The sequence below is a fragment of the Puma concolor genome, chromosome D1 (assembly GCF_028749965.1).
Source record: "Puma concolor isolate L17-30 chromosome D1, mPumCon1.1.hap2, whole genome shotgun sequence".
NCBI classification, from domain to species: domain Eukaryota; kingdom Metazoa; phylum Chordata; class Mammalia; order Carnivora; family Felidae; genus Puma; species Puma concolor.
Genome location: NC_141676.1, coordinates 62,544,376 through 62,570,631, shown reverse-complemented (window position 1 = coordinate 62,570,631; position 26,256 = coordinate 62,544,376). Strand labels below are relative to the sequence as shown.

At 49.2% G+C, this 26,256-nt stretch overlaps 1 protein-coding gene across 15 annotated transcripts in view; it reads left to right on the top strand.

The window, feature by feature from the left end:
* The window catches only part of TENM4 (teneurin transmembrane protein 4), a 2,941,751-nt gene extending 2,917,381 nt beyond the window's left edge, over positions 1-24,370 (top strand). For all 15 annotated transcript variants that reach the window (XM_086678435.1, XM_086678426.1, XM_086678434.1 and 12 more), the window contains 5 exons: positions 4,052-4,287; positions 7,341-7,637; positions 9,081-10,695; positions 16,142-16,284; positions 18,912-24,370. In XM_086678435.1, coding sequence (XP_086534561.1) covers positions 4,052-4,287; positions 7,341-7,637; positions 9,081-10,695; positions 16,142-16,284; positions 18,912-19,670 — 3,050 coding nt within the window. In that variant the 3' untranslated portion in view covers positions 19,671-24,370. The remainder of the gene's footprint in view (positions 1-4,051; positions 4,288-7,340; positions 7,638-9,080; positions 10,696-16,141; positions 16,285-18,911) is intronic.
* The last annotated feature ends 1,886 nt before the right edge of the window (positions 24,371-26,256 follow it).

The following is a 26,256-nucleotide window of genomic DNA, read 5'->3' as shown; positions in this document are numbered from 1 at the left end:
GGGCCCTTGATTTTCTCCTTGAGGAAACGAAAGCAACTTGAAGCCGTGTTGAATGGTGTGAGGCAGTGCAAGGAGCAGAAAAAAGCTCTGGAGTAGACAGACTGGGGGATCTCTGTGCCTACGGTTTCAGTTCCTACCTGTGTGAATTGGGTGGAGTCACTCTTCTCTGAGCCTCAGTCTCTGGGGCTGGGAAGTGGGGCCGAATTACCGTAGCTGCCTCATAAGCGTTGCCCAGACAATCCCTGTACAGGGTACACAGAGGGCCCAACATGGGCCAGGCCCATAATACAACTCAGTAAGTTCTTGCTGGATTCATTAACTAATTATTTAATAACTGGCACTTGGATTTACCATAAGAAAATAACTGTATATTTCCACAACCGCTTCTACTCCCAAATGTAATACAGTGCCTTTAAAGAAGCTCAAAGAACAGTAGTGGTTCTCGGTCAGAAGAAAGAGAAGCAGTATCTTGCAGCTCCTTCCCCACCAGCACCTATAGCAGTGGGTTGGGACACACTCACGGTGTTTATGCTCGGACTGAGTTATTGCCAGGAGAAGGTGCCGATTCCGAGCTAGCCAGGGCTCTGCCTGGCCAAGGACAGCAGGGCCACAGATTGTTCAGACATCTTGTCCCTCCCTGTGGTTAAGAACTGTCTTATCCCCTGCACACCTCTAAGCTGGCTTGCTGCATTTTTCTCAAAAGTTAATGCAGTCTTTCTTACCTTTAGGCAACTTTTTTTTTTTTTTTCATTCAAAAGTGCCACATTTCCTCACTTTTAAAATGTACCATCAATTCAATAGCAACTTTTCAGCTTGGGGAGGAGGGGAGACACACGGCTCAAAATTCATGCAAGGACTTAAGACGCATTCCGATTTCACAAACACTGAAGTGGGAAAAGGAAAAACTCATCGGGGAATCCAGGAAATGTGGTACCTGTTTTTCCTCTTTGGTGCCTCTGCCAAGCTCCTCTCCTTCCCTCATACCAGGCTTGCATGCTCCGTTTTGCAACCGCCTCAGTAGAGGCTTGGTAAAAAGTGTTTTCAGCTGCATCTTATGTCTGAACTATGGGAAGAAATAAGGAGGAACCGCTAATGAGGAGCAGGCTTGGGAAGTCACAGCTCACATTAAATGGGGCTCGTTTGAGATGGGCCTCTACAAACACCATTCCATCCAAAGTCACCACTAATGGACATATGTGCATTCAGCAAGAAGCAGCTTTAAGAGATAAATGACACGGGCCTTTTCACTGTTCAAAAGAAGGAAAATACAGATGGCCAGTGAATAATGCATAGCCAAGTTTAAGGCAGATCTTAGAATTCTGCATGTGTGAGGAGGAAAAGGGGAAGGATGGAAGGGGGAGGGAGGGAGAGAGGGCGGGGCTGATCTGATGCCATTCTAACAGGGAAGACTTAGCCACAGTTTCCTACAAAGCTACATCCGTTCTTTGTTTGTTTTTGTTTTTGCTTTTGTGTGTGTCTGTGGTTGTTTGTGGGGGTTTTTTTGTTGTTTTTTTTTTTGTTGTTGTTGTTTTCTGCTTGACATACATAGCCTGGAATAGATCTAGTTCAATCCAGCAAATGTTTACTGAGCACGTACTCTAACGACAGTGATAGCTAACATCTTGGAACACCTATCAAGTATAAAGTAGTTGGTTAGTGTTTTACATTCATGTACCTACTCCCTCCTCACAACAACCCTATGAGTTATTATTAACATCTCCATTTTCCAAATGAAGACAGTTTAAGTCACTAAGAGGTTAAGTACCTTGTCCAAAGACACACGCCTGGTAGGGTATTTGGACCCAGACAAATAGAACCCATTCTCTTAAGCACTGATCTAAAGGCAATGGGGAGCTATTGAAGACCCATGATCAGTACTAGAAAAGTTCTCTATGACAGATGTGTGAAATGGGGCGGTAGAGGCTGAGGAGAGATGACAAGAGATCTGCATGGCAGTGACTAGTACAATGCTCACACAGAAAACTAATAATAGCTCACTTTTACATAACACTCGCTATATGCCAAGCACCATTCTCAGATCTTCATATTCGTTATCCTTCCTAATGCTATGAGGTAAGAGTACAGTTCATCCCCAAGGTACAGATGAAGAACCAGAGGCATGGGAGATTAAGGAATTTGCCCAGGGTCTTGCAGCAAGAGAATGGTGGAGCTGGGACTCGAACCCTGGTAGCATGGCTCTGAAGGCCATGCGTGCTCTTAGTCTCTGTGCAGCAGAACGGAGTGTAGACCCTGTACCCCTCAGTTGCCAGACCAGTAGTGAGGCCCATCAAGAGGCTAAGGGAGGGGGACGCATTTGTTGTGACCAAGGAACTGGGGAAGCTTCTGGGGAGAGGTGACAGTTCAGCATAGCCTTGAAGGGAGGACTTGGGCTAGAGTTTATTGAAGAGGGGCAGGTGTAGACAGAAGCAGCAGCTGAGGAAGGGCAAGAGGGGAAGGCTGCAGCACTAACTCAGGTGTTTCCAGTGTTAGAAAAGAATTGTGTGCATTTCACAGCTGAAATTCGCTCTTCTCCAGAAGTTTCTTTGACCTAAAGATCCTAATAAAATATTTAAATCAGGTCTAAGATTTCAAAATCAGACATATTTTTTAAATCATTGGTTCATCTATGCACAAATGTATGTATATGAAAATGACTTAAATATATATATGTATATATATATGTGTGTACATATATATATATACATATATATTTGGAATTTTGTCAGCAACTTAAGTACTGGAGTTATTTTCACCTTGATGTAAAGAACCTTAAAAATGTTCAACCCTTTGTTCTAGTATTCCTAACAACCCAAAACGAAGACATTGATTTATCCAAAAAATATAGCTTTAATAGAGGTATAATTCACATACTCTAAAATTCACCCTTTTAAAGTGTACAGTTCAGGGGGTTTAGTATATTTACAAAGTTATGCAATTATTAATGCTGTCTAGTTCTGGAAAATGTTTACCACTCCCCCAAAAGAAAGCTTGTACCCATAAGTGCTCACTCCCCATTCCCCATTAGTGCCTTTCCCTCACTATACTTAATGTCTTATTCTGGACATTTCATATAAATGGAGTTATTGATACATTATGTGGTCTTTTGTGTCTGACTTCTTTCACTTAGCATAATGTTTACAATATGTTTATTTGCAGTGTCACTTTGTAATTATGAAAAGCTAGAAATAATCAGAATATCTACTTGAGGATTGGTTAGATAAATTATGGCATTTCCATATAGTGGAATACTGTACAGTCATTAGGAGAAACACTTAGGAGGGGGGCCAGGGTGGCTCAGTCAGTTGAGCGTCCAACTTTGGCTCAGGTCATGATCTCGTGGTTGGTGAGTTCAAGCCCTGTGTTGGCCTCTGTGCTGACAGCTCGGAGCCTGGAGCCTGCTTCAGATTCTGTGTCTCCCTCTCTCTCTGCCCCTCCCCCACTCTCTCTCTCTCTCTCTCTCTCTCTCTCTCTCACGCTCTCTCGCTCTCTCGAAAATAAACAAGCATTAAAAAATTTTTTAAAGAGAGAAACACTTAGGAAAAATATTCAATGATGTAATACAATGATCAGTGGCACACTATAAGCAATTACTTTATAAATGTATTCAGAAATATTCTTTTTTTAATGTTTATTTCTGAGAGAGACAGAGCACGAGCGGGAAAAGGGCAGAGAGAGAGGGAGACCCAGAATCCAAAGCAGGTTCCAAGCTCTGAGCTGTCAGCACAGAGATAGATGCGGGGCTCGAACTCATGACCTGAGCCTTAAGTCAGATGCTTAACTGACTGAGCCACCCAGGCGCCCCCAGAAATATTCTGAAGTCTAGGAGTATACAAAATATTTACAGTGGCTTTTTTTTTTTTTTTTTTTGGTACTGCGATCATGGACGATCTCCCTGTATCGTCCTAGTTTTCTTCAATGATAATGTTTCATTTCCGTAGTCAGAAAAATAAACCCATTTAGAAGCCACACCCCTCCCTCTGCTGTGCACACCCCTCCCTTCATCCTCAACCCTTCTGAGCAGAAACGGTCCCTCTCCTCTCCCGTCCCTCAGACCAGGTCCGCAACAGCTACTACATCGGGGCAGACGGCTCCCTGCGGCTGCTGCTGGCCAACGGCATGGAGGTGGCACTGCAGACAGAGCCCCATCTGCTGGCCGGCACGGTCAACCCCACTGTGGGCAAGCGGAACGTCACGCTGCCCATCGACAACGGCCTCAACCTGGTGGAGTGGCGGCAGCGCAAGGAGCAGGCGCGGGGCCAGGTCACCGTGTTCGGGCGCCGGCTGCGGGTGAGCAAGGCCTGCTCCAGGCGGGGCTCCGCCCCTGGGGGTGGCTGGGGCCCTAGCGGGAGAGAATGAGGACCGATCCGGAGAACTGAGTTCTGTTCTTGAAACTGGCCCTGGGGGAGAAAGTGTTCCTGGGCCCCCTGCCAAAGGAGGAAGGTAAAGTAGGCAAACCTCACTTAATAAGAAATCTCGAATCTCTCTTCCGTTGTGGCAAGATCACCGGCTTTGGTGTTAGGCCTGAGTTGGATTTCCAGCTTCTGTGATACCCGGACTGAATTTCAGCCCGTCCGTGATGCCATTTCATTCATCCGGAGCCTCAGTCTCATTCTCCAAAAAAAATGGGAAGGATGAATCAATTTTACAAGTTGCGACAAGAATTGGAAATAATATACAGAATGCCTCATACCGAGCCTTGCACACAGGAAGTGGTCAATAACCTACTCCTGTTGTTCCTGCTATTCTTACTACTATGTTCTTATTAATATCTAGCAGAATCCAGTTTAGCTATTTGGAACCTAAGCCACATCCTCCACTCCTTCCAGGCAGTTGTCCCCTTACTAAGTGAGCAAAACGACCCCCAACCCCAGCTGTCCCTGCTGCCAGTGGGTTGGCATCTGTGGTCTGGCATTTCAGAGTGCTCTTCAGAATGTGGATGCCCTGAGCCAGCCCTTTCACTGCCTCACCCCCCATGTTTCTGCAGAGTGTTATTACCGCCCCCACCCCCCAGGCCCGAGTGCCCCACTTCTTTTCCCTCTAGCTTCAGAAAGGAAGGTGACAGGGAGCGTGAAAGTGAAGAAACCAGCCCGGTTCTGAGCACAGCTCCTTGCAGACCCCAGCTGCTCTGTAGGCACTGGCTGGGCTGAAAGGAACCACAGAACTGAGCGAGATTGTTGCTGACTCCTAAAAACCACAGAAGCATCCTCATGCCACACGGCTGGCGCTGTCTCGACACAGCCAATATCACAAAACTAGAATCCACAAAACCAGCCTTCCTGTGTCTCCTCAACAGCCTAGAACTCTAGCAAAAACCGAAGTGGGAAAGAGCCTTCCACTGGTTCCCTGAGGAAGGCCGTAAGTGTCTTTGTTCTCTGTGGCCCGCCACCATCTGCAGCCTCCCCGAGCCCCCTGTCTGAATTCTCCAGGAGCCCCCTCATGCACATCTAAGGCAGTGTGCTAAATGGAAAATTTGACCTTGGTTTGATTCCTGCCTGGGCCTGGCATGTAGCCCTGAGCAACTCCTCTGAGTCTCAGACTCCTCTGCGGAAACAAGATAATATATTCCAAGTACCTAGCCCAGTGCTGGTAGAACCCAGGTGCTCAATAAATGGCAGCGATTAGTGCTATTAGGATTTCCTCTCTGCGGTGTGAACTGGACCAAAAGTTTCCCAGGCTTTAATTGGTCCCTCTCCCAGCCTGAGATTAATGGTGCTCCAGTCCGGTGGCCGCATCTCCGCGTCCTCCCAAAATAAATGGCCACCCACAGTGACGGCATGTGGAATTAGAATGTTATCCGGGTGCGCCTCCCCATAATGGAGCTCATTTTTTATACAACTGGGAACTTTTTTAATAAAGAAAGATGTAAAATAATCTCATTGCTGCCACTGCCAAGCACAGGAAGCATTAGGCGGTTCCCCAGTGAGCTGCTTAATTCAATTTTATTAATTTTGCCACAGAGGTGTAGCTCGCCTTCCCTAGGGGCCCTCCAGGGGTGGCGGGGGGGCAGCTGGCTGGGTGGCAGCTCCTTGGGAGGAGTCACAGGGGACCCTGCAAAAGATGCCTTAAAATGGCCCCCATCATTGGTGGTGCAGACCCTGAATCTTCCTTTGCCCTCCCGGCAAAGAACACAGCTCCAGTCTCCGGTGCCTCCGATTTTTCACGGGAATTGTCTGCCACACTGTTTTTGCTCTGCAATTGTATTTGATTACCCCTGGGAAGGCAACCTTATTATAAGCAGGCCATTCACAGCTAAAGTTGTCCCAGCATCATCATTATAAATCCTTATTTTCAAGGTTTGAGAATTTGTTTGGAGGAAAGGGGGAGACACACACGTCTCTACGTTCTCTGAGAATGCGATCCTTTGCTGCCATTTAATGGAAATAATTACATTCATTAATTCAGTACCTTGTATATGCCCAGAACTCTGTTTGGTAATCTACTCAGGCTTCTTCAGTCCTCACAATAGCCCTGTTGTTTCACAGAGGAAGAAATTGAGACTCGGACAGGGAATGGCACTTGCCCAAGGTCACACAGATAAATTGGCCATAGAATCGAGGCTGGAATCCTGACCTTAATTCCTAGACCTGAGCCTTTTTTACCACCCAGGGTCCTAGAGGGCCTTTCATTACCTCAGTCCACATGTGCGGTTTTGTATCATATGACCTACATCATCTACTTTCCTCTTGTGTTTCCCTTACTACATGTCAAACTTAACCAGTGACCAATGGAAGAGTCGGAAAATGTGCCCAAATGTCCTATAAGGCCATGTGCCAATTAGAGGGGACACAGCATTTTAGCTTTGGAGTACCTGGCAATGTTTCAGGGGCAACCGATGCCTAAAGGGTGGATCCAAATACAGAAGTAGGCCTCAAAGTATATTTCTTTATTAAACTATGAAAAACCCTGACTTACCTCTACCCTTGTGGGAGCCCTGTATTCCTGACTCTGGAAGGAAATTGAATTGTGTGCTGACCCAGCAGCCCAGCTGACCTAGCAAGGGGATCTGGACCCACTTGGCCTCTCCCTTTTTAGGAGAGAGTCAAGAAGGAGCTGCCTTTTTGTCCCCATTAGAAGTATGACATTAGGATATCACATGGATCGTCTTCAGGACCAGCTAGTATTTGCTCGATACCTGCACTGCCTTTATTCTCACAACAGCCCTATTTAATTGGCCTTCCCATTTTACAGATGATGAAGCTTCATAGAACTGGCAGGTGATAGAGCCAGGACCCAAACCCCATCTGTTGGCACCCATAACCTGTGCTGCCTCCTCTAATCAGGACCTTCTCACATCAAAGTCTTCAATGTCCAGAGTAACTCTGTCTTTCCTCCTGCTCCAGGTTCACAACCGGAACCTCCTGTCCCTGGACTTTGACCGTGTGACCCGCACAGAGAAGATCTATGATGACCACCGCAAGTTCACCCTCCGGATCCTGTACGACCAGGCAGGGCGGCCCAGCCTCTGGTCACCCAGCAGCAGGCTGAATGGTGTCAATGTGACATACTCCCCAGGGGGCCATATCGCTGGCGTCCAGAGAGGCATCATGTCTGAGAGGATGGAATACGACCAGGCGGGTCGCATCACATCCAGGATCTTTGCTGATGGGAAGACGTGGACCTACACATACTTAGAGAAGGCAGGTGTCCATCCCTCCCCCCACCACCACTGGCCTTGCCATTTAGAAGACCATTGTGTCATGGCTCAACCCATGGCCAGGCCCAGCTTGCTGCCCTCAGCGGAATAGATTGGACCCATGTGGTCTCCAAAAGAAAACAGAAAAATCTGCAATAGAGGGCTGGGGAGCCCGAGAGGCATCTGGGTGGATCGTGGTGATGGTGTGGCAGTTAGGGGTCCTGGGGCAGGAGAACGTTAAAGGCCCACATGAGAGACTGGAACTGGGGGCAGGCCCAACAGTAACTGGTCCTACAGAGCAGGACTGAGGGCCGAGACCCAGGCAGGGGTCTGCTCCCAGGTCTGGGGCACACAGTGTGATCTGGTCACAGAGAATAGGGCAGAGGCCTAGGGATCAGTACTTAGGCAGGAGGTGATTAGTCCTGAGCTTCCAGTGGTGGGCATGGCCTTCGTAAATCCGTTCTGCTTCAGGTTAGGATTTATTTCATCCCAGGGGCTAAGAATCAGAAAAGCCCTGAAAGTAAAAGTTGGTCCCAAATCGGAGAAAATGTAGCTTTGCCTGCCTAGCTTCCTTTAGGTGTGTTATCTGCTGACTTATTCCTGTAAAAGAGCCTGCACTTCATGCCCCGGTTCTTGTACCCACGTCTTTACTTTGTTTCCTGCTCGCGGTCACCTGTCCAGGGTCTGGGCTGTGCTTGCTTTGTGCTCAGTCTTCCCCACCGTGTGCTGGGTGAGCATCTCTAAGCAATGTTCTGTGGTGGTGCTAAGAGAGACGTTGGAGGTCATCCGACATAGTGAAAAACCCAACCCAGAGGGGGAAAGAACCTTCCTGGGGCCATGCAACAAGCCATTGTTAGGAATCAGGTTTCCCTGTTGCCATCACAATCCACCCCAGCCCAGGGTGGGCATATGACCTGTTCCTGCATAAAGCCTTAAATGCCCTTCTCAGATGCATTCTTTATCCTGTGGGCCACAGGGAGCCAAAAGAAGTTGTGTAGCAGGCAGTAGATACTGTCAGGCTGTGTTTTATGAAAATCATTCTTGCTTGAGTAGGAACATTGATTTGAGAAGGAATCTGAAGGAAGGAAGCCAGGAGAGAGGCTGTTGCAAATCCTTCTAGCCAGTGCTCCCAACCTTTCTCACACACCATCACCCACAAAATCATCATTTTTGTACCACACAAAGGGACAAGCAGACAAGGCTGCTCACCATGGGAAGACAGATGGCCTGAGTGCCAGGGCCAAGGGCTGAGAGAAATCCTTATCTTACCCATTTGTACCCCACTGCAGTACCCTATGGCACATTGTTTAGAAGGCCGTGGTTTGGGCCTCACTTAGGACAACCACCAGTTCCCTTGGCTTTTCATTCATCTCCTTTAAGTCTTAAGTGCACAGACTTCCCCTGCGTGCACTCCCCTACTCTTACTTCTGTGTTCCTTTCCCTCCAGTCCATGGTACTGCTCCTCCACAGCCAGCGGCAATACATCTTTGAGTTCGACAAGAATGACCGCCTCTCTTCTGTGACCATGCCCAACGTGGCCCGGCAGACGCTAGAGACCATTCGCTCAGTGGGCTACTACAGGAACATCTACCAGCCCCCTGAAGGCAATGCCTCGGTCATCCAGGACTTCACTGAGGACGGGCACCTCCTCCACACCTTCTACCTGGGCACCGGCCGCAGGGTCATATACAAGTATGGCAAACTGTCAAAGCTAGCCGAGATGCTGTATGACACCACCAAGGTGAGCTTCACCTATGACGAGACAGCAGGCATGCTGAAGACCATCAACCTACAGAATGAGGGCTTCACCTGCACCATCCGCTACCGTCAAATTGGGCCTCTGATCGACCGCCAGATCTTCCGCTTCACCGAGGAAGGCATGGTCAATGCTCGTTTTGACTATAACTATGACAACAGTTTCCGGGTGACCAGCATGCAGGCTGTGATCAATGAGACCCCGCTGCCCATCGATCTCTATCGCTATGATGATGTGTCAGGGAAGACAGAGCAGTTTGGGAAGTTTGGTGTCATCTACTATGACATTAACCAGATCATCACTACAGCGGTCATGACCCACACCAAACACTTTGACGCATACGGCCGCATGAAGGAAGTGCAATATGAGATTTTCCGCTCACTCATGTACTGGATGACCGTCCAGTATGATAACATGGGGCGAGTAGTGAAGAAGGAGCTGAAGGTGGGACCCTATGCCAATACCACCCGCTACTCCTATGAGTACGACGCTGATGGCCAGCTACAGACGGTCTCCATCAATGACAAGCCGCTCTGGCGCTACAGCTATGACCTCAATGGGAACCTGCACTTACTGAGCCCTGGGAACAGTGCACGGCTCACCCCGCTAAGGTATGACCTCCGTGACCGCATCACTAGGCTGGGTGATGTGCAGTACAAGATGGACGAGGATGGCTTCCTGAGGCAGCGGGGCGGGGACGTCTTTGAGTACAACTCAGCTGGCCTACTCATCAAGGCCTACAACCGGGCCGGTGGCTGGAGCGTCAGGTACCGTTACGATGGCCTGGGGCGGCGGGTGTCCAGCAAGAGTAGCCACGGCCACCACCTGCAGTTCTTCTATGCAGACCTGACCAACCCCACCAAGGTCACCCACCTTTACAACCACTCCAGCTCCGAGATCACCTCCCTCTACTATGATCTGCAAGGGCACCTCTTTGCCATGGAGCTGAGCAGCGGTGATGAGTTTTACATAGCTTGTGACAACATCGGGACCCCTCTTGCTGTCTTCAGTGGAACAGGTTTGATGATCAAGCAGATTCTATACACTGCCTATGGAGAGATCTACATGGACACCAACCCCAACTTTCAGATCATCATCGGCTACCATGGTGGCCTCTACGATCCACTCACCAAGCTCATCCACATGGGCCGGCGGGATTACGATGTGCTGGCTGGTCGTTGGACTAGCCCAGACCACGAGTTGTGGAAACACCTTACTAGCAGCAACATCATGCCTTTCAATCTCTACATGTTTAAAAACAACAACCCCATCAGCAACTCTCAGGACATCAAGTGCTTCATGACAGGTGAGGATGAGGGCTCATTCGGAGGACAGGACTGTTGTTCTGGTCCTCTGACAGGACGGTCTTCCTTGAGAAAGCTGGTAGTTGGGTCACAGGAAACACTGGCTTTCCTTAGAACAGCGTTTTTCAAAGTAGATTTTAAGAAACACTACTTGAGAGAAATGCCCTGGAAAAACTGGTACTGGCCTCAAATTGATTTGACAGGGCAACTACCATTCTTAAATTTTCATAATACATTGCAGCTTATGAAAGTCTCTGCGAAGTCCTCTGGTAAAGAGAACTGTTTAACACAGTTACCCACTATTTCTCAAACATCTGACCACGAAACCCCTTTACCCACAGTTTCTCAAGCATTTGAGCATGAAACCCCTTTTTTTCACCATGAAATCCTAGTGCTTCACTGGATGCATCCCTGAAAATGCACTTTGGAAGTTTCTGACCCAGAGATCAGGCTGACTGTGAGTCCCCAATAAGGTGGGTGAAGGTATAGCTAAAGAAAAAAAAAAAAAAATCAATTTTCTCATTCGGGATAATGTAATGGAAAGTTCAGAATTTGGACACAGAACTGCTGAAGGATGCACCATTTCTAAGTTATGGACAGTCACAGAAATTACTTAACTTCCCTTAATTCCAGTTTGCTGACCTGTAAGTTAAAGTGAGGGGGCACCTGGGTGGTTCAGTCAGTTAAGCATCCAACTCTTGATCTCAGTTCGGGTCTTGATCTCACGGTTCTAAGTTCAAGCCCCACACTGGGTTCCACTCTGGGCATGAAGCCTACGTAAATAAGTAAGTAAGTAAGTAAGTAAGTAAGTAAATAAATAAATAAATAAATGTTAGAATGTCTACTGACACTGATAAGTATGCATGTTGTAAATCCTAGAGCATCCATTAGAAAAGAAAACAGAGGCATAGCTAATTAGTCAATAGTGGAAATAAAATGTAGACTAAAAAAAATATTCAACCCAAAGAGGGTAGGAAGAGGGGAGAAAGGGAGAGGATGGACAAGTAGGAAAAAAAAAAAAAAAAAAAAACCCTGCTAGGATGGTTGCAAGGGTGAAATGAGATACATTTTATAACCTGCCTAGCACAGTGCCTGGCTCATGTAAGGTTCCCTTACCTCGACCCTGACTTAAAAAGTGAGCTTTGTTTTCCACTACTGTGAAACCAACTGGAATATAAATGTTCACACGTGCCAGAAATGTCTTCAGCAGCCACAGTCCACCCAGCAAAGCAGCCACTCCCAGACCTCAGCCACAGAAGACCTCAAGAGTCAGAGCAGCTATGGGGATTCAGGTCTGGATAAAACCAGCGCTTTTTATAAAAGAGAGTTTGCAGTGGGCAAAAATTGGGCACGCCCCAACTCGCAAACCTGGTCGTTTCCTTCTCTTTCTCCTGTGACACAACCCTGCACCCCCTATTTTAAGGCGGTTTCATTTTCATTCAACAAGTGCCTCCTGGGTGCAGCCACTGTTTTCGGCCTGAGGGGATGGGATACAAAGATGATCCCTGCCCTCCAGGAATTTACACTGCAAGGGAGACACAGACAGCAGTGAGGGGCCCAGGATGAAGGTTTGCACTGATGGCCGTTGATACACAGGATGCACAGCTGGCTGTGCCCAGGGAGCAGTTCATCCTTGAGGCCCACTTCTGAGTGGACATTCCTCAGGTAATGGGGAGAAAGGCAACCCAAGCAGAGGGGACTGCATTTACAGAAGTGCAGAGAGGGCAACAGGTACAGCTCACATGAGTGCCCCTTAGGGATGTGGCTTCCTAGCTCCCAAACCTGGTGGCCTGGTCTGGACCCTGCTGCTGCTGACACTGACTGGAGGATTCTTTCCGGGAAGAATTCCAGGTGGTCATGTTGAGAGCAGGCATCCCATGCGTGAGGAAGAAGAGTGGGCGCGGTGGTGGGTGGGTGTGATGAAAGCGGACTTGGGGCCTGTGGTGAACAGGAATAGCCCAACAAGGTCTCTCTATGCTCAACTTGCTGGCAGTCCAAGAAAACTTAACAGATTTAGAAAACATTTCCATTATGTCTGTGTACATTAAGCACACCCCCTGCTCATCCTGCAGTGAGTTTCTTTCGAGGTATCTTGGCAGGTTACTTACTGTAGCTGGAAAAAAAAAAAAATGGTACAGAAAAACATTCTGTTACTACAAACCAAGATCCCACTAATTCTCACTAAACCGTTTAGCTTCCATGCGAGCTACATACAACCTCACTCACATCCAGCAATGACACCAATAAAAAGGAGCATACACTCCAAATGGATAGGCTGAGGTCACATGACAACCCCTGAACCAAGCACTGTGGCTGGGGAGAGAAAACGCACCGAGTGGCTTAGCCTAGGCCACATGCTCCATTGCTGAACCCCTAGGTGGAGTTAGCCTCCCTAAAACTACACAGATACCCCAAAAGGAAGAGTGAGAAGGCAGAATGGGATGCTAGGAAGGCAACCAAAAAACATCCACCAAGGATCCATCCCATACTCTATTGCACTAACCCTCACCTGAAGCCAGTGAGATGGGGATCACTGACTCCATTCTCAGAGGAGGAAAGTGAAGGCCAGAGCCATAAAGTAACTGACCTACTGAGAAGTGGCAGGGCTAGGGGTAGAACACTGCTCTAACTCCAGAATCCTCATTCTTGGAATGAAATTCACTCTGTAATGTGCCCACATAAGAACGGATTGTTAATTCATCGCTGTCCCAGGTGGCTACACTGATGTCTGGGGCGGATGGGTAAAAAGGGGCTTTTTAACTTGACAGAAATTTCTAACTCTGATATCATAAAAAGGAAGAGTAAAATTCCCAACTTTTCAGAAAAGTGCCGTAGGAAAAAAAAAAAAACAATGAATAAATCGATTTTCAGCATTTTTCCTAAAGGCATAATGAGAAATGTTCCTACCTTCCATCACTTGTGATTAAGGCCCAGCCCTCTTTTCAGCCCCCTAGTTTCCTGGGAATCTGCAGTAATCCTGATAGAAGTTTTCCTTTCCAACTACAAATTCAGATGCAGGTTCTCAGCCTCAGGCCAAATGGCTTCATGGGGGATTTTTTCCCCCTTGTTCTGTTTGTTTTAATTTCCTAAAAACCATCTGCCACGATTCATAGAATCAGAGATTCTCAAAAACTCAGTGAAGAAAGGGACTTTGGAGGCAAGCTAGCCCAAGTGCCTCATGTTACAAATGAGGAAATGGAGGTCCAGTGACGTGGGGGTCTGGGTTTGAAAAAGCTCAGAAAACCTTCTATGAGCCAGGAACCGAGCTGGACACTTTAGAATATAGGAAACCCAGTCATTCGTGTAACAAGCTTAGAACAGTTGCTGCTGTATGATGGCTGCCCAAAGTGGTAACACTATTATTCTTTCCATGTCTTGGTGAAAACCATTTCTACCATCAGTTTGTAGATAGGGAAACTGAATCTCAGAGAGGTTAAGGAAACGGTCCAAGTTCACACAGTGTGCGACTTGGGGAGCCTGAATTTGAACATGGGTTTCGTCTTGCCTCACCATGTTCTTTTCCTTCCACGACCTTCCTAGAAGTAGAACCTGGGTTTCTACACTGCCCTTCCTATCTTCCTCCACCCCGGTACCTCCATGTTTCACACCCAAGAGAGAGGGGCTCCAGGGCATCCAAAAAACAAAAAAAAAACAAAGGCAAACTTGAGGTCCTTGAATGAGAAGACAGCACAGGATGCAGCGGTGGCAGGGACACAGTTGTCAACCCCCAAAGGACATCCCCATCGTTGGAATGGCTTCAGTGGGTGGTAGGGGAAGACAGCTCCACCAGTGCCTGGACCCTAAGCAGGGCCTCCCTGACCAGAGACATGTCTCCTTTGGAAGAAGGCAAAAGCAGGCCTGGATGCCCATAGCCCGGGACTGCCAGCTCTGAGGCTCAACTCCACCCCCCCCCCCCCCACACCTCTTCGCCAGACTTTGGATTCTGAGTCTCTGCTCAACAAATGCTTTAGCATCTTCAACTGCCTCTTCTCAAGGAAGGCTGAGCCACACTGGGACACAGGCTGGCTGTCACTCTCCTACAGGCACCCAGTTAACTCCTACCTGCCATCCCAGGCTTTTCCTGCGCTAGCCACAATTTTTCTTTCTGGTTCTCTCTCTGCCTTGCTGAACTGCTCTCCGCTTACCTGAACACTCCCCACACTCACCTGCCCTCTCCAGGCCTTGCCTTGCACACGGTCTTTGCCTGAAGTGCCCCCTTTATCTCTGCTGAAGCCTGACAAAAGGTACACAGCTTTCAGTGTCTGCCTTAAAGGCCACCTTCTTTGTGAAGACTTGTCAGCCTGTCCAACTGAAAGACTTCTGCCCTCCTCTCATCTTTTTTCTTGTGTCAAAGTTTTGCATGCCTGTGTGTCATCTCCCCTTCAGGGTTCTGAGTGCACAAGGTGAGGGTCGGAGTAACACAGTGCTGGGCACACGAAACGCTCTCAGCAACATTGGGCCTAGTAACAGATGACACTTTATCCATCCTTTTTCTTTCCCTTATGTCTTGGCTTCCTGATTCTGTTCTTCAGTGAGCCAAAGGCTCATGGGAAAGTCCTCTCTATCCCTATACCTAATATTCTATAATTAGTAACCCCCCAGGAATGTTATAAAATCGATGAAACCAATGCCTATGGCGCTAGATCCTCAAGCCCACTATTTTTTTTAATGTTTGTTTATTTTGAGAGAGCACGCATGTGAGTGGGGGAGGGGAAGAGAGAGAGGGAGACAGAGGATCCAAAGTGGGCTCTGCGAGGATAGCAGACAGCCTGATGCAGGGGCTGAAACTCATGAATGATGAGATCATGACCTGAGCCAAAGTCAGACGCTTAACCAACTGAGCCACCCAGGTGTCTCCTCAAGCCCAATATTAAAGATTGGAAAATGAAGGCACAGGGAGATTAAATGACTTCCTTAGCATCACTTACCAGAGTAAATGAAAGGTAGACTCGGGGTGGGGGTGGGGGACTCTTTGATGTTTGGTAGAGGCCATCTTGCTGCTTGGGAGAGGAGGGAGGGCTTGTTTTTAAATGGAATTTCTCTTTGAAAGTCATTCACTTAAATCTTTCCTTTGGGTGCAGTTGTCCTCTGCAAGTGTTTCCTCCTGATGCAGGGGGTGGGTGTGCATCATCTACCCCCCACCCCGGTCCCCCCGGGTTTGAATCCAAAGAGGTTTAAGTGACAGGGGAGTCTGGAAACATAGGTTCTACTGAAGTCACAGCTCTCTTAGATACATATCTAGGAGAGGAACAACGGTCCAAAGAGTATGTGTGGCTTTAATAACCATGAAACAGTCTTCCAAAGTGTTTGTAGCGGTTGATGTCCCACTTGCGACACCCCCCACCCTCACCCCCCCACTGCTGTCTCACTCTGGGCCACTTTATTGGGATGTGTCACCTCTGAGGTCCACTCACTCCACAAGGACGTTTCTGCTTCTCTCCCACCCAGATGTCAACAGCTGGCTCCTCACCTTTGGATTCCAGCTGCACAATGTGATTCCTGGCTACCCTAAGCCAGACATGGATGCCATGGAACCATCCTATGAGCTCGTCCACACACAGATGAAAACTCAGGAGTGGGACAACAGCAAGGTAATCTGCGCACACACGGCCACCCACCCTCAGGCCAGGCAGACCTTATGGGAGTGGCTCCTACAAAGCTTTTCAGGAAAGCATGGGCCCCTGACGGAAACTGACGTGGTGCAGCCACAGTGCCTGCCAGAAGCTGTTCAGGAAATCTGTGGTAACCACTGGCAAGCCACTGTGGACCCAGCTGTAACAGAACACAGACCCCCACAAGCTCTATTAAGTTTTCTCTGATACGCGGAGTTTGGAATTCCACAAAAACAATGAGCCTTTGTCACTGCCCAGAGCAAAAGGGCAAGGAGGGAGGGTGTGTTCTAAATACAAGTGTGACATTTTCTGAGCACCTCCGTTCACCTGCACCTGCCTGAGGTATTCTACACAAGTTAACGCACACATATCCCCTGGTATTACTGTTGGCATTTTACAGGTTTAATGCCTGAGGCTTTCCAGTGCCACACAAGCAAGGAAGGGGTAGACTGGGATTCACGCCCGGATCTGTCTGTAAGGTGTTCAAAAAAATGTTACCTTCTCTTGTGTGCCTTTCATGGCCTGGTTTTAAAGACTCACAGAATTATATAGCTGTAAAGGCCCTTAAAAACCCCTCTACCCCACCCCTCACTTCAGGCATCCCCTTTTCGCCCCCTCCCCCACTTCATAATGTAAGTACTAGGAGCTGGCTCTTCCAGGCCCCACGCTGCACCCCGTGAATGCAGGCATGAATCAGGCGGAGACCAGGCCTTCTGGGGATCCCTGTCCAGAGGGAAAGCAGGGTTGTTAGATGGCACACTGCTGACAGCCAGAAACTTGCACATCTGTGTGTCTTACTCCAGCCTGATTCCCTTCATCCTCGGCTGAGCTGCCTCCGTCCTCTAGATTCTGGAGAACATGATTCTGCACCTCTAGGTCCTAGCGGTCCCCCATATTCTCCCCTTCAGAGCACTTACCACACCTGTATCCCCACTGGACTATGAGCCCCAAGAAGGCAAATAAATCCTGGGTCTTCTTCGGTACCCAGTGTACTGCCCTTTTGCTGAATGCACAGATGGTTGAAAGAAGTAGACAACCCTGTGTGAGGTAGGCATTCTTCCTCATTTTACAGATGAGGAGACCAGAGCTCAGAGAGAAACTTGCTCAAGGTCACTCAGCAGGAAAGGCGATGAGAACCCAGTGTGTCTGACCACAAAGCCTGGCCCCTTTCTGCTATTCTGTGCCACTGTAGCCCTGCCCTCTGCCTGGCTCAATCCCCACTGTCCCCCCCCCCCCCCCCCAGGCTGACCTGGCTGATTCCACAGCAGCCCAGCTGCTCCCCACCTCCCCCCACCCCCTCGAGCTTCCCTTCCCCCCACCCCCACCAGCTTCCTTTCCCCACCCCACCCCCACCCCCCCACCCCCGACGCAGAGCCCCAGTCTCTGACGGCCTGTTTGCCAACCTCGCCCGTCAATGAATTATTGATTTCTGCCCTTGGCAAGCATCGAAGATCTGTGTTGTTGAGCACTCCAGCTTTCGTGAAACTCTAGGAAATAATTGTTCACAGACAGGGTTCTATTAATTATAAAGAGGACTTAATTTCAGTGAGAAGCCGATAGGCCTGTTTCTAAAGCCATTTCCCTGAGTTGCTGGTTAGGCCCTGGAGCTTGCACGAACCCGGCTTTGCCAAGCTCCCGCACCATGGGAGGGACTGGTAGGTGGTATGACATGGAGACCAGGCCCAATCTGTCCCCCAAAGCAGCCGAGAGCAGAGACATCTGAGGAGCCCCCAGGAAGCACTATGGGGGCAGAGGCCCTCCTTGAAAATAGTTTATAAACATGATGGAGAGCGATGAAGCAGGGTAAGAGGGGTTATATAAATGACCGCTTTTCATCTTACTAAGCCTTCTTGCCAAGAACCCATTGCTTGTCATTCCTCCATCTGACATCGTCCCTTTATCCTCCGAGTTCCAACTCAAGCGTGAGTCTGCCCTTGAACCCTACCTTGTCCACCTCATTCCTCCATCTTTGGGCTGAGATGTTCTGATCCTTGTCCTCTGCTCCCTGATCCAGAGCCCTTGAAGCTGAGCCTCTAGAATCAGACAGAGTTCAAACGTTGGCTTGAATACTTACCCATTGTACAGATGTGGGCCCATTACAACCTCTTAGAGACTTAGTTTTCTTAGATGTAAAATCAATAATAAGAGTACCTACTATATAAAGTTATTGTGGAAATCAAATGAGATACCGAATGTGACTGATTTAGCTCAAAGACCAAGACCTGTTAGCCAAAGTTATTACTGCTACTTCTCTTAAACCACCAGTTATCACATTTGATGATAATTATTTGATGTCACATCTGTCTTTCTGCACTAAAAGATGGGTTCCTCAAGAGCAGGGATGATGTCTGATTCGTTGGTACCTCTCCAGTGCCCAGAAAGAAACCTGGCACAGAGCAGGTGCTTGCTGAAGAGTTTCTTAATGGAAGGATGGGTGAACGGATGGATAAAGGATGGCAGAATGTTCTAGTGGTCAGCAGTAGAGCTAGATGCTACTGGTTAATGTGTATAGATTCGATTAGTTATGAGAGCTGACTCTTCAGGCTCTTAGGGAGAGGTTTTCCCCTTTGCCTCATTCCTTCTTTCTCTCTCTCCTCCCCCATCAGTCTATCCTCGGGGTACAGTGTGAGGTGCAGAAGCAGCTCAAGGCCTTTGTCACCCTAGAACGTTTTGACCAGCTCTACGGCTCCACAATCACCAGCTGCCAACAGGCCCCAGAGACAAAGAAGTTTGCATCCAGTGGCTCGGTCTTTGGCAAGGGGGTCAAGTTTGCCTTGAAGGATGGCCGAGTGACCACAGACATCATCAGTGTGGCCAACGAAGACGGGCGGAGGGTTGCTGCCATCTTGAACAACGCCCACTACCTGGAGAACCTGCACTTCACCATTGACGGGATGGACACCCACTACTTTGTGAAACCAGGGCCCTCGGAGGGCGACCTGGCCATCCTGGGCCTCAGTGGGGGACGGCGAACCCTGGAGAACGGGGTCAACGTCACGGTGTCCCAGATCAACACGATGCTCAATGGCAGGACTAGACGCTACACAGACATCCAGCTCCAGTATGGGGCACTGTGCTTGAGCACTCGCTACGGGACCACATTGGATGAGGAGAAGGCGCGGGTGCTGGAGCTGGCCCGGCAGAGAGCCGTGCGCCAGGCGTGGGCCCGCGAGCAGCAGCGACTCCGGGAAGGGGAGGAAGGCCTGCGGGCCTGGACAGAGGGGGAGAAGCAGCAGGCGCTGAACACGGGGCGGGTTCAAGGCTACGACGGCTTCTTCGTGATCTCCGTGGAACAGTACCCGGAACTGTCAGACAGCGCCAACAACATCCACTTCATGAGACAGAGCGAGATGGGCCGGAGGTGACAGAGAGGTCCACGGCCTGCACTTCTTGCCAAAGACAGCTACTCTTTCGTGGCCACACACCTGACTGTGTTGTACTTAAAAAAAAAAAAAAAAAAATCCTTTTTTTAACAAGTGCAGAAAACAAACCAACACACACAAAAAAGATACTGGTTGCATTGTAACTCATGCAACATCCTTTTTTTTAAGAAAAGAAAAACACAGATTTGGCCTTCACACATTTTTTGCAAAGAACAGAAGGTATTTTTTTCTGTAGTGTGATCACAATGAAAACTTTATTGTCTTTTGTTCCCTTTCTCCTTGAGGAGTTTTCCTTGTTGTTGGGGTACATTTCTCCTCTCTGAGACACATCTCCTGAGGTGTGTCCTTGTCTGTCCCTAGGTACCCAGTGTGATGTGAGACACAAGTGTCTGTGCTAACTTGTCTCATGTGCAACCCTTTCTTCCATGGGGGTCGGGCAGGAGTGAGGGGTGTAGAGAGTGACGGGCTAGTACCGAACTACTGAGGGGGCCCGGAAGGAGGGTCTGCAGGACCTGAGGATTTTTGGCTCAGCTCCCACAGACGAGTGGCGGCTTTTGACTCACCATGTTCTGTGCCTCTGGAGGACCACAGATGTCTTGATCTTGCTCTGGGGACTTTTGTGATATCATTTAGCACCTGTTCCAAGCTGCCCCAAACTCCTGTCCAAGCTTTATATTTTGATGCTAAATGCAACCCCCTACCCCTTTTGCAAATCCTGTGTAGTTGTCGGTGCCACCCCCATGCTGGGATGGAGAAAGTGTCCCCCAGGTCCCTTCCCCCAGTCTGGTGACGTAACATCCTGGGGCTAAGAGCCTCACCCTCCCATAGAGGCAAGGCACCCAGGATGTCTGTGGTTGGTTGGTCTTCCCATGATGTTCCTTATTATTCATCGCCTCCTCTCTCCCAGAGTCAGATGTGAGAACCGGCAAGCCCTCCACGTGAGCACAAGGTCCAGGGAGGGGCAGGCCACCCATGGCAAAAGGAAGGCAGTGGCAGCAAGGGTACCAGCCTGCCTTCCCAGGTGAACCTCTCTCCCCATGACTGTGGGTATCTTCCCTCCACTGTTCAGCTCCACCACTGAGAAACAGGAGTGTGGAGAGAGGTGTTTGGTGGCCGTTGATTCTGGAAAGATGCTTAAGAAGAAGTCAGCCAAAGAGAGGAAGGCATAAGCCACGCATCTTCTAACCAGCTCCTGAAGGCTCCTCTGCCTCCCATACATGAGCCAGTAGCACAGCTGGGAGGCAGCAGGGTCAGCGTTCAGGAAATTCCTTCTGTGAAGTTCTTCTAAAACAGCTTCCCCTCTGGAGGAGTCCATCCAGGGTTTTAAAGAGAGACTGAGGAGAAAGGAGGGAAGAGCTAATTTGGTGTGGCCTGGCAAGGTCATCCAACCCCCTCCCCCTCCCCCACCCTGCTGCCCCAGGATTGGGACCTGTTCCTGAGGCCGGTACCCACAGATCAGGGAGGCCAGGCCACAGCTGTCCCTGGGAAGACCCATGCCTGAGGTCACTGGGAAGAGGCATACGCTCTCTCGCCTTCTTGGAAGTGGGCACGCCCAGGAGCAGCCATCAGGCTAGGGAAGCATTAAGGGGAGGGGACAGCCGCAGCAAGAGCGAGGAGCTCCTTGCTCCTGGTTCATCTGCCTAATTACCATCATCATTACCACTCACAGGAGGTTCTGGGAGACCAGGAGGGGAAGCCGAATGCTTCCTTTTGAGCTGGGCTTCTTATAAAATGGGACTTTTATGGGTTACATTTACATTAAGTGTGGAAAATGAATTCTGAGTCTGAGCTATCCCCCGTGGAAACCTTGTTGGACTGATAAGCTCATGGCACCTTTATAGCCTTACTCACAGAGTCTTCAGAATATTACACGAGTTAATGAAACCAAGAAGGTCTTTGCTGTGTGAGAACCGGAGCAGCATGTAGCCTGGGTTCTGCCTGGCAGAGGGAGGCACCCGCCGCTTCTCGGGAGAGGAGGTTTCGCCTTACATCATCCCACTGGGATTAGAGGATATGTTTTGCTAAGTGCTCTTCCTGTTTCCACAAAAGTCACACTGCTGCGACAGTGCACCTTGGCCCATATGTCCACTGGTTGCCCAGTGCCTCTGGGTACAGAGCTCTGCTGAGTCCGATGCAGTATTCCTCGGGCCTGCTGTGTGTGGTCCCTGGGAGCTGGTGGTGGACTCCCATCTGGCAGGATCGTTCTTGGATGGGATGGAAAGCAGTTTGGCCTGAAGAACACGTTTGTTTTTTAAATCCAAAATAGACTGATGCCTCTCAAAACATACTCTTGATACAAGGAGCCCTTGGGTGAAGCTCTCGTGCCCATTAGCCTAGCTGATCGGTTCCATCTTGGCTACCTGACATCAGTCGAGACCTGCTGGGGACATCTACTTGAAGGTCAGAGCCAACATGAGAGCCAAGGGAATCATCTCCCTACACCATCCCCACCCTCTGAACCCTCCACCCCCACCCCCCACCAAAGTAATAGGATGGACTTGTAAAGATCAAAAACACAGAATTATTGCATGTTCCTTCACGTTTTGCCTTTCCTGGGCTCCACACCACTAAGGAGGCCCAGCATCAGTATGGGGAGAAGTTGAAGCATTCTTTCTTTAGAGAAAAGATCTCAGGTGTGGCGTAGGCAGCATCACGCACTGTGGTTTCACATCGGTACTGTTGCTCCTGGAGACGGTGCTTCTGGCCTAGCCTTTTGGAGTGGGCTTCCATAAGGGCTGGCAGGTGACATGGCACCTCCCTTCTCAGTCTGTCCTTCTGCTGAGACCAGCAGCCCCAATCTCACAGCAAGAGTGAGTCTGAAGGCATAAGCCAGAGTTCCCCATGCCCACCGAGTGGCCTCTGAGCATCAAATCCCACCCTCGATGGCACCTGCCCTTTTAGCACTAAGCTACTCAAAGTGTCCATTTCTTGGAGAAACCAGCCTTCCCTCACTGGCCCAGGTTCACGATTCTGCAGGATGTTGCTCTAGCAAAGGGTTTGTTTTGGAAGAGTTCCTGCCTTCTCCCCTGCCTTCCATGGGTACCATCGTCCCCTGATCCTCAGCCTCTCTGCCATTGCTTTAAACAGGACTTATTCCCCAGCTCTGTTTTTCGTAAGATGAGATTCCCTTTTTTTACCCAGCCTCCAGACAGACATCATTGGAGGGCAGAGCTATGACAAGGGAATGAAGGGGAAGAAACTCTGGGGTAAATTGCACCTTTATCAGCCCCTGATGCTGGTCTCTCAGAATTGTTGGCTGAGAACCCAAGGAACAGCCCAGTGCCTGATTTCCACCTAGGGATGGAAAATTTGAAACAATCCCTAGGAAACTGACCAGAAGTTGAGAATGGTTTAAATAATCAGGATGGGGTGGGGCAGAAGCAGAAGGTGACGGTGAGGCAAAGGAAGGTAACACTGGGCAGTGTTTTCATAGACACATAACAAAGAATCACATTTGCTTGGAAAAAAAAATTATAAAGGACCTTTTCAGCTGTGACTTGTAAGTACCACCTTTGTAGGTGGCTGTTTCCATTATGCAAAGATCGGGCTTTCAGTGTGAAGTCTTAGAATGCAGGTTCACATCTGCAGCCTCGTGTTTGTGGTTGCCACGTGGTGAGGGCAGGGATGCTGAGCTTGGCGCCCAGGAGGAAGGAGCTTGCCAGGACTCTGCAGGATCCTGGGCTTTGGGGTTTGACATCCCTGGTGCTCAAAGTCGGATCTATTCTCCATTCCTCGTAGCAGCCACTAAGCCCAGTCCATGCCTTCTGGTCCTGAGCTGGGGCCTGCCTCCTGAGGGGTTCCAGAAAGAACCCAGTCTCCTCTTTCTGTTGGGATCCTTGTTACAACAAAAAGCCCTCCACTTGAGGCTTATAATTCCCAGCTAGGTTTATACACTTGTCTATATTTTATTGGAAGGGAGGGGGTTAAAAGAAAGAACTCTGTAGTTCAAGACCCTTTCATTTAACTGTCAGAAAACAGCAAACTCATTTTAAAGACTCATTGCTCAGGTGATAGAAACTTTATCCTCTCCAACCTTTACATTCTCAAAAACCAGCCTGTGTACTTGACCGCCCCAGACAGCGGTGAGCTCTTAGGTTTCATCATGAATGTGGAAGATCAGAGTGGGGGGAGGCCTCGGTGGGGCTCATGTTGGGTTTCTTACCCCCTCTGGAATGCCAAAGGCATGACACTGGGTGACTCCTCGGTCCCCAAGAACATGTGATTGATTCTGAGGGCCAACTGCCAACGGAGAACCAGCCCTCAGGCAGGCTCAGCCATTCCGGCAGAAGCTGGGTCACAGATGTCTGGTGGGGCCCGGCAACCCTGGTTTCACCCAACACCAGAATCCCACTTTTCTAAACCCGCCTGTTCTTGAACACTTCTGAACCCGCAGCTTTGGCAAAAGGACTGTCCCAAGCTGCCTTTGGACGACCAACACTGGAGACTCTGGCCTTACCATGTGGAAATAGTTTTCCTGAAGTCTGGAACTAATTTTGAGAAGTTTTTTTCTCGACACTTTTGTGTTTCTAACACTGTATTCTTGACTGTGTAAATACCGACAAGGCTGTAAATAAATGCAGATGTAGATACCTTCTAGAAAAAGAAAAAAAAGGCATAAAAACAAAACCAGAAGTGATCCCGTGTAGCCTTCGTTGACAAATAAAAGAATATTTTGTGTTTAAGGTGTCTGGTGGCCTTTGTTCAGAAAGTAGCGACTGCCTGAGCTAGTCCTCTGAGTTTGCACTTTTGGACGCTGCTGTTCTTGGGATGCCCTGGAAGACTCAGGTCCTTGGCCCCAGAATCCCTCGTAAGCTGCCATCAGCATTTCCAGAGGCCACATGACCCTGGGACTTAGCCTCATGAATGTCATCATGCTGTGACATCAGCTATGTCCCAGGGCTCCCCCAGGCCATCCCGCACCCCCCCCCCCCAAGGTGATGTCTTCACTGGCCTCAGGGACAGACTCCGAGGGGCAGGAAAGCCCAATACTGCCCTGAAGAGAGAACCACTGGGCACAGAGTTGTCTCCTATGCCACGAGTTGCACTTTTTTTTTAATGTTTATTTATTTTTGAGGGAGAGCGAAAGCAGGGGAGGGGCAGAGAGAGAGGGGGGGACAGAAGATCCAAAGTGGGCTCTGTGCTGACAGCAGAGACCCCGATGTGGGGCCTGAACTCAGGAACCATGAGCTCATGACCTGAGCTGAAGTCAGATGCCTAACCGACTGAACTACCCAGGCACCCCGTACTTTTGAAACTAAATGAATGCAGAGTCCTCTTGCAAACTATTGGGGGGAAAAATTATTTTAGCATTTTTTCCCTTTCCTTTGTGTCTTCTTACTGTATCTTTAAAAATAAAAAACTAAGGTAGTTATAATCACAGCATACAGGTAATTTTTCACCCTGCTTTTCTCACTTAACCTCACATTTAACCTCTCAGCTCTAGAAGTCCGAGATGACAGCTGGTCACTTCAGAAAGTACATTTGCTAAGCCCAGCTCCCCGGTGTGAATGGCAAACCTTATGAAAATGCAAGTAATTGAGCAGAGGAGTAAGAGCAAGCCTCCCTGCCCTCCCGTTTTAGCCCCAGCACTGGCTCAGCACCAGGCCCTCTGGGAAGCTCCAGGCCCCTCCCTTCCCCCAGGCAACCAGTGGCTCTCCAGGCACAGAGACTCAGACCACCACTTTGCTGTGGTGCCAGGAGGCACCTACAGTGGTAGAGAAAATCCCTACTCCACTTTGGGAGTCAGGCCAACCCGGGTGCAGAAATTGGCTCCAGCTCTTACTATGGAATCATGGCAAGTCTTTTAACCCTTCTAAGCCTTGGTCTTCCATCTGTGATGCTGGTATGATGATGCACATGCCTCAGAGGACACGGTATGCCACGAGGCACAATACAGCACAATGCGCTTTCTCCCAGGTAAGTTTTCTACAGCATACTCCTTCCTCCCCAGCCCCCACCCCCACGCCCACCTACCTTCCAAAGTCCTCTACTCTTCCCACCACACTAGTGCTTCTCAACCTTGGGCCTGCATCAGATTCACCTGCAGAGCTTATCAAGACAGACTGCTGCTTCTCTCCCCCTCCGCCCCACCCCTACAGAACTTCTGAATCAGTGGGGGCGCCTGAGTGGCTCAGTCTGTTAAGTGTCAGACCTCAGCTCAGGTCATGGACTCACAGTTCATGGGTTCAAGCTGACAACTCAGAGCCTGGAGCCTACTTCGGATTCTGTGCTCCCTGTCTCTCTGCCCCTCCTCTACTCACACTCTCTGTCTCTCAAAAATGAATAAACGTTAAAAATTAAAAAACAATTTCTGAATCAGTGGGTCTGAGACAGGGCCCATTAATTTGTATTTCTCACATCTTCCCAGGGTAAAGTGATACCCCTTCATGCTTTGAGACCCAGGGCTGACTACACAGTCTACGAAACCTGCCGTGGACAGTACAGCAGGTGTATCAGACCCTCCCCTGCCACCCCCTCCTCTGTCTTCCTCTGTCAGCTGCACAGGAGCGCACCCCCCCCCCCGCCCCTCTCAAACATGCCCGTGGACCTTCACACCTGAGGGCCTTCA